Genomic DNA, 18,694 nt, shown 5'->3' on the forward strand with positions numbered 1-18,694 from the left:
TTAATGAATGAAATCTGTTCTTCAGATGACCTCTAAATTCAGGTGGAATATATTCAAGGTCATATTTAGGCTCTCGTGGACTTGTTTTCATTTTGTTCAGCTTCAGCCTGAACTTTCATATGAGCAATTGATGGTATGTTCCACAGTCTGCCCTTGTTTTGGCTGATGATACGGAGCTTTTCCATCATCTCTTTCCACAGATGTAGTCAATTTGATTTCTATGTATTCCATCTGGTGAGCTCCATGTGTATAGTTGTCTCTTATGGTGTCTAAAGAAGGGATTTGAAATGATCAAATCATTGGTTCTGCAGAAGTCGATCATGCATTCTCCAGTATAGCCACCATGATATTCTATATGAAAGTAGAAGCATAAAAGAAATGGATTCTTTGGGATTTTTAAGTTCTAAGTCAGGATAGTAAATTGTTCCGTTTACCAAAAACAATCAATTCTACAACTATGCTCAAGATTTTCTTCTAAAATTTAATTTTTCCAACTAAAACTACAAATGTATACCCAGATAAAGTCAGGTATGGTTTTGCTAAATCATGGCTTTAAGAATCAGAAAGTCTAAGTTTGGACACAAGATCTGCACTCATTACTTAATGGACTCTCACAAAGTACTTAGGAGGAGGAGGCTTCAAAACGTTCATGGAAAATGGGATTAAACAACAATGGAATTTCTCCAAGAACTTTCTGAAGCTCCATTTTATAGTTCTGAGTCTCGCTCTTTTCCTCTTTTACCACCTCCGTTATAATATTTGGAGGCTTAAATAAGACTATAAATTTGGAGTATAGTAGGTGCTCAACAAATATTAATTTCCTTCCTCCAATAGTACACAGTGGAATACAGAAATATAAAGATTTCCACTCTGTGAATTTTTGGAATAACTACCTTTTTATTTCTAAACATGCATACAGAAACAACGTTCAAGTAAAGATCCTCCTATAGGTTTAGCATGATACCCAACACATCATAGACGCTTACTATATTTCTGTTGGTTTAATTATCTTTTGGTGAGGTGCGTTGGAGTTGTAATGGGAGCTATGAAATGGAAGCAGAATACCTGCTATGACAATGTGAGAAGTAAAAACATTAAAGAAGGTAGTGCATAGGAAATTTTTCTGAAAATTAAATACATTATACAAGAAGAAGTTTCCTTATCATCATCTTCCTTTAAAATTTTTTTGCATTTTACATAATGCATAAAAAATATCTTAGGTAAGAAAGGACTGTGGTAATTATTTTTACTTGATACCTGAAAATTAAGACACATAGAAGTTAAATGACTCACTCCAGGGAAACACGGTAAGTCAGAGGAGAAATGGATCTATTGTATTTACCTCAATCTAGAATTAAAGTCACTTTAATGAAAACTTCACTATAGAGCAAAAGATGCTAAATTTCAAAGCCTGGAACAATTCCCAATGAACATAACCTTTAATCCAGGCAAATCTTGCTTTAAGCAAACTCGATATTTATACAAAAGATAAAATAATGGGTGAATATTTGCCTTAAAAGGAATTCATCAAAGAATTCTAATGAGGTACCCAGGGGTATTTACAATAAGTTTTGATTTCTATATAGCTCAAGTGAACACATACTTTACAAAGAAAAAAAAAGCAAAATTCAAAATACAGAAAAACAACAAATAAGTAAATTTTATATAAAAATAAGTACTTCATAAGAAATTGTAAAAACAATTATAGGGAAAGGAAAAAGTTATCAACCTTCAGGATCAATTCAATGGAAGGGCTGGTTGTTGTATCCAACTCAATTGTAACCCTGAATGATGGAGTATAACTGCTGTAGAGGATTTCCTAGGTTATAATATTTATAGGGAAGTCCTGGTGTGACACCATAGGATAAGCACTGATCTGCCAACAAGGTCGGCAGTTCAAACCCAACAGTCTCTCATTGGAAACCCTATACAGGGTATCACTGTGAGTTGGAACTTACTCAATGGGACTTAACAACAAGAACAATCTTTATAGGAGAAGATGGCTAGGTCTTTTCCATTACGAGCCCAACCTCTCAGTTAAGTTACTAGTTGAATGCTTAACCATTGTTCCACCAGGTCTCTTTTAAGAAAAAAACTCCATACCATACCTAAAACTTTTTTTTTTTTTTTTTAAAAAAGGTTGTTGTTGTTGTTATTAAGTGACGCCAAGTTAGTTCTGACTCATATGCGACCCTGTAAAGGGTTTCCCAGGAACGGCTGGTGAGATTGAACCTCCGACCTTGTGATTCAAACTGACCTCGTGACCCAGCGCATTATCCCACAGTGCCACACCAGGAGTCATCTATTAATTGTATTTTTCACATTTCAATATTTGGATTGTAAGAAAATTAACAGAGTAATTAAATGTGAATTTCAAAACATTTAGAAAATTTGATACTAATTTCCTGCTGTAGCCAGATTGAGGTGAGGTTCTTGTTACTTATCACTGGGCATACTAAATTTTATAAGTGTTTATAATATACTTATGTCTACTTACATGTCCACAAAGCTGACATTCAACCATTTTCTATCATTTTTTTCAGAGTTCTGGTATAGCGCTGCAGGATAATGTGCTGGGTTGCAAGGTCAATTTGAACCACAAGGTCAGCAGTTCAAACCTACCAGCCACTCTGCGGACACTATGCTATGGGTTGGAATTGACTCGACGGTATTTAACAACAATAATACAGACAGTTATTCTGGTAAGTACGTCATTTATAAAATGTCTAATGTGTTCTACTAAACAAAGAATCCTGATGTGCATAAATAGGATAAGGACTGGAGAGTTACCACTCACCAGCCACTCCTTGGAAAACCTACACAACGTCCACTATGAGTTGGAACTGACTCTATGGCACTTAACAACACCAACAACAAAGAAAGCTAGGAGTCTTGGTGTGGCACTGTAGACTCTAACTGCACTGGACTGCTAATTGTAAAGTCAGTGTCTCAAACCCAAAAGCCTATCCTTGAAAACTTTATATAGGGTTGCTATAGGTGGGCAACAACTGGACAGACAGCACTCAACAATAGCAACAAAGCAAGCTATCCTATACTAATGTTTTTATTCTAATTACAGTAATACATTTCCCAAGGAAAAGATTATTGTTGTTGTTATGTGCCGTGGGGTCGGTTCCGACTCATAACGACCCTGGCACAGGGTTTCCAAGGCTGTAAATCTTTATGGGAGCAGAAAGCCTCATCTTTCTCCTGCGGAACAGCTGGTAGTTTCAAACTGCTGACCTTGAGGTTAGCAGCCCAATTTGTAACCACTATGCTACCAGAGCTCCTTAAGGAAAAGATTATTAGATGGCCTTTTAAACAATTGCAGTGATGTTTACTGTTATTTTATGAAAATAATCTTTTTTTTTTTTTTTTTTTATAATCATGACATTCTGCATGGCTTTATAATGGAGACTCCATAGACTTACATGTCTAGCAAAGCTGTCCATCCAACAATTTCCTATAACTTTTTTTCTAATTAAAATCCTTGTAAAATAACCAGTTTCTATTGGAAACCTCAAACTTGTATTGACCTGCCCTGCCATTCTAAAAGCCTGAACTGCAAAGTCCCAGTGAGGTGAGTGTTCCGACACAAAGCTGTATGTGTGGCTGCTGTGTTCCTACCTCTCAAAGCATCTTTCCCCCTCTCCCAGCTCATTTTCTTTTGATTAGTTATTCCTAGGGAGTCCTGGTGTGACACTGCAGGATAAGCACTAGACTGTGAACCAAAAGGTCGGTGGTTCAAACCTATCAGCTGCTCCTCCGAAACCCCGTACAAGGTCACAACTGACTCAATGACACTTAACAACAATACTATCTTTTGTTAATAGTGTCATCATGGATGTTTCAAAGTTGAAAAATTCTGAAAAGTTACTTGTATTAGAACTTGTAAAATACTTCTGCCCTATTTATTAAAAACTATTTTTAAGCTTGAAATTCTATTAAACGAAATGATTTTGCATAAAAGTACTGTTCTATTCAGTTATCTTTAGAGGGGATTTTCCAAAAGAAAATAAATATTGACTTAGACAACTGAAAACAGTTGTTGTAGCTTACTTTCCAGTTGAGAAGTTTCTATTTATATCCATCATATAGGTTGTTTTTTATATACTCTAAAGTAAAAACATTACCCAAAACCCAAAGCAAACTCACTGCCATAGTTACTTTTGCACCATAGTGACCCTATGTCAGTTTTCCGACACTGCAAATCTTTATGGAAGCAGACAACGTCTTCTTTTCAGCATAGAGCAGCTGGTGGGTTTGAACCACCAACCTTCTGGTTAGCAGCACAATATCTAACCCACAAAAAGTCATAGTTAATACGTCTTTTCCCTATAATCTAGCACAAGCACTAGGAATGGTATATGTCAATGACAACTAGCTCATATGACACTCACGTAACACTGAAAGGTGCCCACGTATAACGGGATGATAATACTAGACCGAAGCATCTAGTATTCACTTCCTTCTGGCTGTCAAAAGTTAACAAATGGTGGTCATGCCAATTGATCATTTCAACTGATATTTATAAAGACACACAAATTAAAACATTCTTCTCTAAGACAGAAGAATAAATTTAAGGGACTCAGAGCATTATTGTCCACACTAGCCTGTACGTGAACTCAGGTAATTATTTTAGGCTTTCTGAGCCTCAAGTTTTTAACTACAAAGTCAGATTAGACTTCAGATTTGATTTTACATTAGTGTGCTGCCGTTGTTGTTGTGAAATGCCGTTGAGTCACTTCCAACTCAAAGCGACCCTTTAGAGAGTTTCCGAGGAACGACTCTGGTGGGCTTGAACTGCCGACTCTGCAGTTCACACTCCAGTGCTGATCCTACAGCGCCACACCAGGAGTCCTCATATTAGTGCAGGGTTACAAGTTAGGTGGCTAACCCCAAGAGCAACTGGGTCACTATGAGTCTGAAATGACTGGACAGCACTTAACAACAAGAAGTATAAATTTAAGCCTTAATGAACATGTTCTATCACTAGCCAGTATGGAAGCTTGATAAACGTGACCTAACGTATAAGGCACTGTGGAGTACATTGTAAGAGACTCAGAGAAGATGATGACAAGGTCTCCAAACTCAGCAGGTTAATATAATCCATTAAGTATATGCATAATAACTATAAGGAGCTCTGGTAGCGAGTGGATAAGAATCGGGCTGTGAACTGCAAGGTCAGCAGTTCAAAACTACCAGCTGTTCCGCGAGAGAAGGATATACAGCCTCGGAAACCCTGTACAGGGTCATTATATTACGGAAATAAATGCTATTACCAAGTGGAGTCCTGGTGTGGCACTGTAGGATCAACACTGGACTGCTAATGACAAGGCTCATGGTTCAAGCCCACCCAGCTGGCTCCTTCGAAACCTCATACAAGATCGCTATGAGTAGGAATCAGTTTGACAGCATACAACCACCACCACCAAAAGAGTTAGAACCAACTCGACAGCACTTAACACAACATAATCAAGTACTGATGCTAAATACTATAACCAACAGAGAATATAGCAGGTATAAACAATTGCTTGTCGGGGAAAATATCAAAGATTCCTTAACGGAAGTTATGGCAGATACTGTTATTGCTTCTCCAATAGTCTGCCTACTTTCAGATTTCTGTGTATATCAGCAAATGAAACCACTATTTGTTTAAACCGCTACTGGTAGGAGAGTCTGTTGTTTTTCTTAAATGTATTCTATAGATGGTTTTTCCTAGATGCAGTCTGTAGATCGTGATCTTCTTAAGTGGTTTCATGTGGAAAAGTTATGAAAATAATCTTCTCACATATTTTTACGTAGATGTGTAACATTTTTCACCATAAAGAGCTACAAAGGATTTAATTTTCACTCAATTACAGATGTGACTATTTAAGATAAATCAATATGCCACTCTTTTAAAATAAGGCGGTAATAGCTGTATGTCATTGAGTCGGTTCTGACTCATAGCAATGCTGTGTAGATTTTCTGAGGCTGTAAATCTTTAAGGGAACAGAAAGTCTCATCTGTCTCCCATGGAGCTGTTAGTGCATTCAAACTTTTAACCAAGGCTCCTTACTCTCTTTATATATGTACATATAAATACATATTGAAATCTAAATATCACTGTGTTTTAATACCAACCACAGTTCATTTTTAAAAATACCAGACAAATACTTGTTTAAGAGTTAATGGTTTTACATGGTTTATTTTTCTCCTTTAACTCCTATTTCACTTTCATCCTGTAGTAGTATATACTTTTTAGGAGCCCTGGGAGAGTCATAGATAACACTGGGCTGCTAACCACAGTTCAAATCTACCATTTGCCCTGCAGGAGAAAAAGGAGACTTTCTGCTCCTGTAAAGATTTACAGCCTCGTACCGTGGTGCTGTGGGTTAATGCGCCAGATTGCAAAGCCATTTGAACTGCAAGGTCGGCGGTTCAAACTCATCAGCTGCTCCTTGGAAACCCTATACAGGGTTGCTATGGGTTGGAATCGACTCAGTGGCACTCAACAACAAATGCTATACAGGATCATTATGAGTTGGAACCGACTCTGTGGCACTTAACTACCACCACCACCCTTTTTATTCTAAATGTTTTTTATCAGTCACCTTAACATATTTCCCTCCAACCCATTTTCAACCCATAGCGACCATGTATAGAGTTTCCAAGGAGCGGCTGGGTGAGCTTGAACTGCCAACCTTTGTAGTCCAGCACATTAATCCATAGCGTCACACCAGGACTTACACTAAAATGAAATTTTGTTAAATTTCTGTAACTATAAAACACAAAGTGTTAAGTCAATTGTGACAAGTGTATCAGTTTTTCAGTACTATAAACAATTATTCATAGATTATAATCAGCTTTGAAAGATCTGAAACAGCCATTGTTAAACCAACCATAAACTAAATATGAGGGTCCTTCAAAAAGTTCATGGTAAATGTAATGAAAAGAGAATGGATTTCTTTTTCCTTGAACTTTTTAAGACCCCCCACATATAATCTATTTTATAATGTTGTTGTTAAGTGTCATTGAGTTGGCTCTGACTCATAGCAACCCTGTATAGGGTTTCTGGGGAGCAGCTGGTGAAATTAAACTGCCAACCTTGCAGTTTAAACCAACTTTACATTCTGATGCATTAACCCACAGTGCAACTTTTGGTGAAATCCACTATCATTATAAAGTGCTTTCCTTCAAATTAGTTCATGAGTCCATTGATATAATTTTTAGCATTCAGTCTATTCAGACTCTCTATTTTTTAAGATTTGACTCCTCAAAAACCTAGTTCATAAAAATTATTAGATGGGCAAAAAAAAAAAAAGGAATTCAGTTAGAATAGTCACTCAATTACTTGAACTCCTTCAGAGTTTTAAAACAAGTCACACAATGCTTCTAGCAATATGGAGTATGTTTAATGATCTACCAATTACTTAAAGCAAATAATTGGAAACCACCTAGCTAACTGGTAAAAGGTTCTGTTACCTGTTTCTTAGGTTCAATCCCTTAATTCTAAGACCTGCATAGTATTTGGATTTTCCTCTGTTTGGAACCTGGGTTGGTTTTACACTATGGGGCTGTGCATTAAAGTAAGGTTAGGAATAGGGGTATATCTTTCTTTTGTAAAGCAGGATAAAAGCAATTGTGAAAGTAAAACCCAACAAAATGATCAGGTCTGGTGATTTTTAGGAAAAGAAGGTATATGGAAACCAGAGATCTAGAAGTTTATCAATAATGACTACTGTTGACCATGTATCCCCTGAAAATAATTTGTGTATCTTGATTATACAAAACAACTTCAAAAACTTTGTGGGAAATGGAATTGAAAGATAATGGATTTTTTTCACCAATTTTTTGATGTCCCATTATATAAACACCCTGGTTTTTCTACTGCAGGGTATAGACTTTGGTATTAAAAGTGGGGTTTATATATCATATCTTAAAATAGGGAGCAAGTTGACTAGGGGAGATAAAGGGACTGTGTTGTTGTTGTTGTTGTTGTTGAGTGCCGTCGAGTTGATTCCAACCCATAAGGTTTCCGAGGAGCAGCTGGTGAGCTTGAACCGCTGACCCTGTAGTTCAAACGGCTTTGCAGTTCCTGGCACATTAACCCACAGCGCCACACCAGGACATATAGTACCACTTATTCCAGCTAGAAAGCTGATGAAGTGTACAACTAAAACTATCTCTGACCAAATGTTGAACACAGATTAAAATATGTTTTCTTTTGTTAAAGAAATGATTGAGAAATTTCAGGATATTGAGCCAATCTGGTTGGTCATTTTGAGAAGTATTATGTTTCCTGATAAAGGAAAAGAACTGCCAGTACTGTCCTGCCCTGCTTCCTCCAGCCATAAATGTACATATGATGTGTGGATGGAACTGCAGCAGCCATCTTGAGACTATGAGGCACTAAATATGAGGATATGAGAGAAAAGAAAAGAAAAGAAAAGAAAAGGCAATGATAACACAGAAGAAAAGAGAAATAGTTTGACCCTTAATGACATCTTTGAGCTAGTCAACAAACCAAAGAGCCACGTTTTTCCAGACTTATGTGAGAAGAAAAAACCCTATGGGTTTCACTTATTGCCGATTATGTATTATGGAACATGCTAATGCATTCCAATAAATCATTCTTTAATTATTTATTAAGTGACAAATAGGGTTTAGATAGATAAAGATATTATGGAATGAAATGAGCAAAAATCCAGGGAGAAGGGTGAAGTACAGGTTACAGTCAGAAACCAGAAACCAACCAGATAGCTGGATCACAGGATTTACGAGGGAACGATAATAGAAAATAAAGTGTAAGGTAGCTTAGCTGGAGCCAGACTGTGGTGGTGTTTAATATTATGTAAGATTTGCTTTCTACTCCAATGATAACAATGGAGATTTTTTGAGAAGGTAAATAAAAATGATTGAACTGAACTTGAATACCTAAAGTAAGTGGTGTGGCGGTTGTGTGTCATCAAGTCTGTTCCAACTCATAGCTACCCTATATTTCTGAGGGTTTCTGTAAATCTTTATAGGAGCAGAAAGCCTCATCTTTCTCCTGAGGAGTAGCTGGTAGATTTGAACTGCAGACTCTGCAGTCAGCAGTCCACTATGCTGCCAGGGCTCCATTAAAATACAGTCATTGTTGTTAAGGCCACCGTGTCAGTTCCGACTCATTACAATCCCGTATAGCTTTTTTGAGGAGCTGCCAATAGGTTTGAACCACCGACTTTGTTGTTCAAACTGACCTTGAGGACCACTGCATTATCCACCAGTGCTACATGTTGCTGTTGTTAAGTGCCGTTATGTCAATTCTGACCCACAGCGACCCTGTATAGAGTTTCCTAGGAGTGGCTGGTGAGCTTGAACCACCAACCTTGTGGTTCAAACCAATTTTGTAACCCTGTGCAGTAACCCACAGGGCCATATGGTGATGGTTATGTGCCGTGGAGACGGTTCCGACTCTTGGTGACCCTGTACAGGGTTTCCGAGGCTGTAAATCATTATGGGAGCAGAAAACCTCATCTTTCTCCCGTGGAACAGCTGGTAGTTTTGAACTGCTGACCTTGCGGTTTGCAGCCCGATTCGTAACCACTACGCTACTAGAGCTCCTTACAGTGCCATATAGTATATACTAAAACAATGAATACAGAAACATGAAGATCCAAAAGGATCCTAATAATTTGAAAGTTAACAAAGTTATAGGTAAGATAGTAGAGAAGTAAATTGAAAAAAGGGGCCAACACGAAATACTCCTGTGCTGGCAGCATGTAGCATCTCAGGGAGCAAAATGACCCCAATATTTTAGTTTTAGTGTTTACAGAATGATAATCCATACAGACTGAGATCATCTGGAAACATCTAAATATACTGATAGCTGAGTTCCATGTCCAGATTCTTATTTAATTGATTGAGGACCACAGGAGAGAATGGTGGGAAGGGAATACGGACCGATCATGCCTGCTTATCTGAGAAGCAATATTCCAGGCTGACATGATCCTATCTGCCCTATTTCCACTTCACTTTTTTTACACCTTTTACAACCTGGCACGGGACTAACAGTAGGACCACATGGCTTATACCACGATATGGTATTAGTTTGTGCTCAGAGAATTAAAATTTTTTACGAAATGTAATTTTTGGTTTAAAAACAAATCTAAATCTACAAAGACCTGAGTCTTTGTTTTATATCAAGATAGAAAATTAAGAATAACCTTTAAAAGTCCACTGTTTGCCATTCTGAGAAAATAAATGTTATACTCTGTTTTTTTCTGACAGACAGAAAGCCTTTTGGTGCAGTTATTAGGTGCTGTTGAGTCGGTTCCAACTCAGGAATCCTACACGCCAGGACAGAATGAAACACAGCCCTGTCTAGCGCCTTTCTCACAATTGTTATGTTTAAGCCCGCTGTTGATAGCACCTTGTTAACCCATCTTGTTAGGGATCTTCCTCTTTTTCTCTGACCCTCTACTTTACCAAGTATTATGTGCATCTCCAGGAACTAGTCCCTCCTGACAATATATCCAAAGTACGATAGAGGCAGGGAGTCTTAATATCCTTACTTCTAAGGTGCATTCTGGCTGTACTTCTTCCCAGGCAGATTTGTTTGTTCTTCTGGCAATCCGTTCTACTATTAACATTTTTTACTATCAACACAATTCAAATGCGTCAACTCTTCTACAGTCTTCCTTATTCACTGTCCAACTTTCACATGCACATGAGGTGACTGAAAATACTTAGGTCAGGAGCACCTTAGTCTTCACACTGATAATTTTGCTTCTTTAATACTTTAAAGAGGTCTTCTGCAGCAGATTTGTCTAGTGCAATGCATCATTTGATTTCTCGACTGCTGCTTCCAAGGGTGTTAATTGTGGACACAAGCAAAATGTAGAATTTGACAATTTCTATCTTTGTGTGGCATGATGCTGTTTGTTGGTCCAATTGTGAAGATTTTCGGTTTGTCTATATTGAGGTGCAATCCATACTGATGGCTGTAGTCTGAAAATTTCATCAGCAAGTATTACAAGTCCTTTCCACTTCTAGCAAGCAAGAGTATGTCATCTGCATATTGCTGATGGTTAATGAATCTTCCTCCAATCCTGATGTGAAGTTCTTCTTCATATAATCCAGCTTCTCAGATTAGTTGCTCAGCATCAATATTGTGTCAGTATGGTAAAAGGATAAAACTCTGACTTTTTATCTTTCCTGGTTTTAAACCAGTCAGTATTCCTTTGTTCTGTCTCAATGACTGCCTTGTGCTCTATGTATAGGTTTTAGAATATTTAGTTTTTTTCAATATTATCCACAGAGTCAAATGCCCTTGAGGAGTCAATAAAGCACAAGTAAACATCTTTCTGGTATTCTCTGCATTCAGTCAAGAGCCAACTGACACTAGCAATGGTATCCCTAGTTTTACGTCTTCTGGATCCAACCTGAATTTCTGACAGCTCCCGGTCACTGTATTGCTGCAACCGTTTACTTATCTTAAGCAAAATTTTACTTGCATATGATATTAATGATCTCGTTTTCTATGATTTCTGCATTCCATTGGGTCACCTTACTTTGGAATGGTTGCAAATATACCTCTTTTCCTATTGGTTGCCCATGTAGCTATCTTCCAAATTTCTTGACCTAGAAGAATGAGCACCTCCAGCGCAGAAATCAATCTGTTAAAACATTTCAATTTGTATTCCATCAATTCCTGGAGCCTCATTTGTTGCCAATGTCTTCAGAGTAGCTTGGATGTCTTCCTTCCATACCATCAGTTCTTGATCATTTAATACCTCTTGAAATGGTAGAAAAGTGTCTAATTCTTTTTGGTACAGGAACTCTGTGTATTCCTTTCATCTTCTTTTGATTATTAATGATGGTGGTGGCTGTGTCTTCTCATTTTGAGTCATGATGAGGCGGCTCTTCCCATTTGTATTTTGAGTTTCTTCCAATCTGAGAAGCTCATCTTCTGCATTATATCAAACCTCCGGTGCTATTTATAAGATTTTTAATGGCTATCCATTCAGAAGTGGTCTGCCTCTATTTCTCTCTAGTCTGTCTCTGTCTGGAAGCTCCGCTGAAACTTGTCCACAATGGATGACCCTACTGGTATTTAAAATATCAGTAGTATAGCTTCCAGCATCACAGCAACACACAAAACACCACAGAAGAGCAAACTGATAGATGAGACAGAGAATTTAAAATAAAACTTAACACCTATTAGGTTGTCATTCTGAAACATATGTCTGACAGAGGGCTTAGCGTAGACTAAAAAAAAAAAAATCAATGAAATCAGCTACTAAAAGGACAGATTTCTTTGTCTTTATGTAGTATCTGAATAACAATTTCTGTTTCATACTTGTTCATCAGATTTAAAAATTTAGGACCTAACAATCTAATGGGTCCTAATATAACTGCTTGTCAGAATAATTTCATTCAAATTACTTGATATCTTTTAATGTTTTTTTTTTAACTTATTAGCCTTTTTCTGGTTCAAATTACTTCATAGGCTGTTAAAGGTATTTACATAAACTATAAAACATATTTAAGTTCTTTCAACAAAGAAATGGTTAGACATAGATTTGGCAGCTAAAAACTCACCCATGGATTTTCTAAAGTCAGTGCTCAACTGTTTAGACTTTTTAGCAAATTAACTATTTGCTTATTTATCTAATAAACTAGCCTCACCTTTTTGTAGGTAAATGCAAATACATTCTGGTCCCCTCACAACTCTTTAATAGTATTACCAAATGCTGGGCAGGAGAAAGAGTAAGGAAGTAATGAGAAAATCAGCCCCTTACTCGTCCTGTTAGTACTTTAGGAAGGTTGGGAGGATAGGAGTAAGGAATTAGGTGCTGGAAGGGCACTTGATGCTACAATTCTTGTAATGAAAATGGAATCTTAAATGTTTTAAGCTAAAACAGTAAAGCCTATGAATAGTGGAAGCTGTGTAAGGTGGAAACTTGTCGGGAATGAAACCTCAAATATTTTTCTAGTAAAATTAGTGACAGAAAAGTGCTTTGACTGCATTTTAAGTCAGAAAATGTATGAGACCCGGGAAAACAAGGAAGGCCCAGTGGGTTCCGGGTCTCACGGGTTTCAATGCGCAAGAACGTCAAGGTCTATCACAAATGAAATAAAAGAATGGCACTATTTAAAAATCTTTAAATTTTTGGATTTATTTAAATTGTTCTCTGTTGAGGTTTTATAAATACAGTGAGTACTCACTCATGGTGATGGGGATCTGGGGAGAAGTGAACCATCCTCTTATTATTTGCTGGCCCAGGAGAGGGCACCTAAAAGGAGATTTAAAAACACAAAGCATCACAATAAAGTTTGTAAAACAACAATGGATAATAAGGACACTTCCATTTGGGTACAGTCAAGCTAAACCAGAAAACATAATCCCTCAAATCTTAGATTAAAACTGCATAGACTAGCAGTATGGTTTGTTTCCAGGGAATAATGCTCTGCTTGGTTTGGTCTAGTGTAGTTTCTCTGCTTGTATTTTAAGACTACTTTCAAAATACTCTGATAATAAAATAAACATCTTTCTTAAGAACTAGACTACTGACTCTTTTATTTCTAAATACTGTCCAACTGGAGATATGTTTAATTTCACGTGAAAAAAAGGAGGTTTATTTAATTAGATGAGTGACGAACAGGTGATATTTCAGAGTGCCAACACATCTGTAGCGAATTCTTAAAAATAAACAACATGTAATATAATGCACACAATTAAATGCATACAAAGTCATGGAAGTGATAAATAGTTCTTTATGGAGTTTCTCCTCAAAGTTAGGAATTATCTGTGTACTTACATAGAACAAAGTGTCATTTTACAGACCAGAACAATATTTCACTCCTTCATTTATAAGTCAAATTAAAATTCTAATGATGTTCAAATATTTTTTGATGATATGAGCTATTTTCCCCCTTTTATAGAGTTCGCAAAGGAAATATACACACAGAGCAGTGAATAAATGACAACTTCCATCAGAACAGTAAGGCACAAGCTTAGAATCAAAGGCTCTAATTTGAAGTCTGTCATAATCAAAAATGTCCTTCTGTAATTAGAAATACCATATAAATTATAGAATCAAAAAAGGTACAATGAGGTAGTCTAAAGATGCCACTAAAAAGAAACGAACAATTTCAAAAAACTCACTCCCTCTTGTATCACTTGGGTAGCACGGATAGCAAGCCCATAGTCTGAAATTCCAAGAAATGCAAATACTGCAAATGTGCACAGATGATGGCATTAATAACCCTGTGGGTGAGCACCACAGGTAAACATGTGGCTCTACTCCAGGACTACATCCTGCATTCATCTCAAAATGAGGTTTCCATGCTATTCCAGAGGGTACCCCTGGAATACAGTAATCCATTTTCTACACTGTGGCTATGAGAAAAGCCGACTGTGCCTATGTCATGCTTTGTTAGAGGTTCATGATCACATTATCTCATGGTGGACCTGACACTTTTATTCAGTTTACAGTATGTTCTATGTACAGGCAACTTATTTCCTTTGCCAAGGCTGCTGACAACCTTTTCCACACTATATTAATCTTGTTTACTGACTTTATCTTGGTACAAATATCAGAAAACTGAACTTTTTATCTCAGAGAAAAAAATAAACAACATGTTGACAGAAGCAGAAGCTATTTTCGGGACTAAAATTGCTTGTTTACGTGGAGCTATCCTTATGGAAAAATGTTTAAGTCTTGCTGTGGCTTGAAATACATAATCTGAAACTTAATAAATGAAGAAATTTCACATACACCCATGTGATAAATTGCCTGATGAAAACAATGCAACTGAATACAATAAAATGGCATGTATAACTAATTTATACCGCAATACAAATGCAACCTTTCAATCCAGTCACAAATAATCATAGTTGGTATTTCTCAGAAATCATATATGTATGTAAGTATGTACATATATATGCACAATGTATATATGTTAATTCAATTGCAGCAAATAACTCAAAAAAAGATTTACAGTGTCAAATACAGATATGCAATTTTGCATGCTTACCTAGTAATATGTCTTTATTTTCCTTCACTGTTATTCTAGATCAGTTTTTATTTTATTTTTTAAAGATGTGCAAAAACAGATAGTTTTAGATTTAATTAAAAATTTTATTTTCATGAAATACAGCAACATTAAGACACATATGTCATAATCTTCTCTGTGTTAATAAAGTCAGTCCACGGAGTTAAAATGTCCTAAAGTGATTAGACAGTCTTATTTAAAATGTGAAAATAGTATCTTTGATACATAATTCAGCTTATTGAAAGCACTGTTAAATTTTTAAATGTGCTTAATATGACTGGTTGGGAATATTACAAAGGGTTCTGATATTTCACAGGCAAAAAAAATTCTTAGAGAATTTTTTCTAAACATTTGTAACCACTTTATCATTTATTCAGGGTCAGACAATAAAATGAGGCATTTTAAAATGCCCACGTATTAATTGCTAGCAAACAATTTCATTTGCTTTCTGATGATTCAAGACACATAAATGACAAATTAAAAAGTCAACTTAAACAGCCAATACAGTACCATACAGAACTGTGTATTAGTAGGGCAGAAATGACATTTTGTTTCACTAGATTAGGTGGTTGCTGTTGCTAAGTGCAAATGAATCGCTTCCAACCCTGTACAGGGTTTTCGAGGCTATATACCTTTGCGAGAGCAGAAATCTCACCTTTCTCTCATAGAGACAGGAAAAGCAGGACCATCACAACTCAATCCTTGTTATCTGTTAAAATTCTGGAGACAGCACTTAACTTAATGCAAACTGTTTATATGGGCTGCTTTGAACAAGCTCCATAGTGCATGGGTAGGGAACAGTCTGTCTGCTAAATTCATAACATCACTTGCGGGCCATACAAAATTATCAACTAAAATATAGCCTGCTATATTTGGTCAAACATGGTGCTATGGCTTAATGTACTGGACTGCAAGGTCGGTGGTTCAAGTTCACCAAATGCTCCGTGGAAACCCTATACACTATGCGTCAGAACCAACTTGACGGTACTTAACAAACAACCATAACGTGATGGCTCCTTGGCAGTGTGAGATGAAATAATTTCACAGGCCTCATATGGCGTGCGGGCCAGACGTTCCCCACCCCTGCTATATTGGATGTAAGAGTGGGTGAATTTTTTATTTCTTGATCAACACCTTAGTGATAACAACACCACTTCTCCTTATAACCCCTACCTATTGCTATAGAACCTCACAGTCAGCAGTTCGAAACTACCAGCAGTTCTGCGGGAGAAAGATGAGGCTTTCTGCTCCCATAAAGATTTACAGCCTCGGAAACCCTGTATAGGGTCGCTATGAGTCAGAACCGACTCCACGGCACATAACAAAAACAACAATTGCTATAGAGGCCAGGATGAGGAGAGTTTGTCTCTCATACTTTGGACATGTTATCAGGAGGGACCATTCCCAGGAGAAGGACATCATGCTGGGTAAAGTGGAGGGTCATCAACAAAGAGGACAAACCCCAATGAGATGGACATCACAGACAAGCAGCAGCAATGGGCTCGTGAGTAACAATTGTAAGGGTGTTTTATTCTGTTGTGGATAAGGCTGCAATGAGTCGGGACCAATTCGACGGCAAATAAAAACAAGAAATGAAAGGGCATAAACCACAGAGAAGTACAAGGCTTTCCTTTCAGGTGAGGATTAACCTTCCCAGCAAGAATTGCTTCCTATGTGTCAGGGAAGATGCTAGATAAGTAGCTAATGAAGACACAGACCTCAAGTAATATCAAGTAACCGTACTACATTTTTGAGTCATAGAGCACATCTGTTTCCCTAGAAGAACTGTCAAAAATGCAAACAATATGAAACTGATCAAAATAACTAAATATATATATATATGCAATGTTTAATATATGTAAACATTAGCAATTATTATTTTGAAAGTAAAACTAAACAATGTAATTGTACCTGTCAAAGCTTATTCCTAGTTAAAAGAAGTCTGCATTAATAATTAAGAATGATTGGTCCATTGTAACAACAATACATCAAATTACGAAGTTCATAAATTCTCATTTTGGGAATACTACTAATGAATGATCTAAAAAGATGAATCACTCACTACAAATGTAAAAAACAAATACAAGACCAACTTTTTTTTTCCCCACATGGCTCCACGGCAATCATTTTTTCTTTTTTCAGAAGTTAGAAAGTAAAAATTAACCAGCTCAGAGAGGAACTGTGAAGAAAGAGTGTCTCATAGACTCCAGTTTTAGTAGCAAGCTGTGAGTGGCCTCTACCGACTGACCAACACTTCCTAAATCATTCACGCACGATGATTGCAACATTATGGGCTTTAAGAAAACAAGGGCATGTCAACATATACTTATGGAAAACAAACTGTATAAAGACATGTCGTCTTAAATAGCAAATGCCAACAGAGAAAATAAAATATACATAATATGTTATGAAATCAATAATTTCATTCCACAACTATATATTTAGATTAAGACTGAGAAGCTTGTAAGAGCTTCCTATTTATATGCCACGACAGTATAAATGTAGATTTCTTTCTAGACAATTTATACCTAAACATAATCATCTACATTTTTTTTTTGAGATTCACCACACACACACTTTTCCCCTTCAAGATAAGTATATATTTAGGTTTGGAAAACTGAAAACTTTGCCAGGAAATACAAAGAAAGATTGAATTTAAAATATTTTTAAAGAATCAGTGATTTTTATAAGAATAAATTATGTAATGGTGTCTGAAAATACTATCTGGCAAAACAGAAAAACAAAGCAATTTTAAAGATACAGTTATTATTGCATTTATGTTTGGGGTACCAGTAATTTTATATTCAAAACTTAAAATAGTGATTAAAAAGGTAAAACTGTACTAGGAGAAGCTAATGTTAATTCCAGAAACACAATAAATCCACCCACTGGTGACCAGTCAGTTCCTACGTACCGTGACCCTATAAGACAGGATAAAACTGCCACATAGGGTTTTCAAGGTCACAAATCTTTACAGAAACGGACTGCCACATCGTTCAGCAACAGAGCAGCTGATGGGTTTGAATACCAACCTTCTGGTTAGCAGCTGAACACTTAAACACTGTGCCACCAGGACCCCTTACAATCACAGCGGGGAAGAAAAAGCGTTTCAATTTTTGCTCAGCAGCTTTCTATTATTAAAAACCTCTCATGAATGGTACCATTCATGAACTTTGTTTTTCTATTTATAAAAACCGTGATATTGTTGACCCACTTAGTATTCGATTCAATGTACCCATTTTAAATGATTACCAAACATGCCTAATGATGTCAAAAGTACGCTCATTTCAGAAAGTTATTGTTCTCGGAGATGACACTATTCCAGTATATTCCAACCCCCATTTCAGATTCAGTCCCAATATCTTTCTACTCAAAATTGTTCACAGGGTTATCTTGCTGACATATAAGATAACCCTCCATCTCACTAGACACCACTGGGATATGACACACTGACCCACAGTAAGCCCTTATTATTAGCCTGAAATACACAGCACGCAAGTGTAGCTCCTGCCACGGAATTTGTTTATTAAAAGATCCTTTCTATCAACACTCAAAAACATTTTTAAAGTAATGTTAAACCGTGTTAAGAAATTTCAGACAGTGAATAAAAATTCTAAAATGTGGTTTGATGTTTCCCGTCTTTCCCTTGCAATTCTACAAGGTTTATTTT

At 36.7% G+C, this 18,694-nt stretch overlaps 1 protein-coding gene across 1 annotated transcript in view; it reads right to left on the bottom strand.

The window, feature by feature from the left end:
- GPATCH2 (G patch domain containing 2) overlaps positions 1-18,694 on the bottom strand; it is a 226,566-nt gene that overhangs the window by 91,226 nt on the left and 116,646 nt on the right. The window contains exon 6 of the mRNA XM_006869709.1: positions 13,195-13,262. Within this exon, the coding sequence (XP_006869771.1) occupies positions 13,195-13,262 (68 nt within the window). The remainder of the gene's footprint in view (positions 1-13,194; positions 13,263-18,694) is intronic.

Source organism: Chrysochloris asiatica, unplaced genomic scaffold (assembly GCF_000296735.1).
Source record: "Chrysochloris asiatica unplaced genomic scaffold, ChrAsi1.0 scaffold00133, whole genome shotgun sequence".
NCBI lineage: Eukaryota > Metazoa > Chordata > Mammalia > Afrosoricida > Chrysochloridae > Chrysochloris > Chrysochloris asiatica.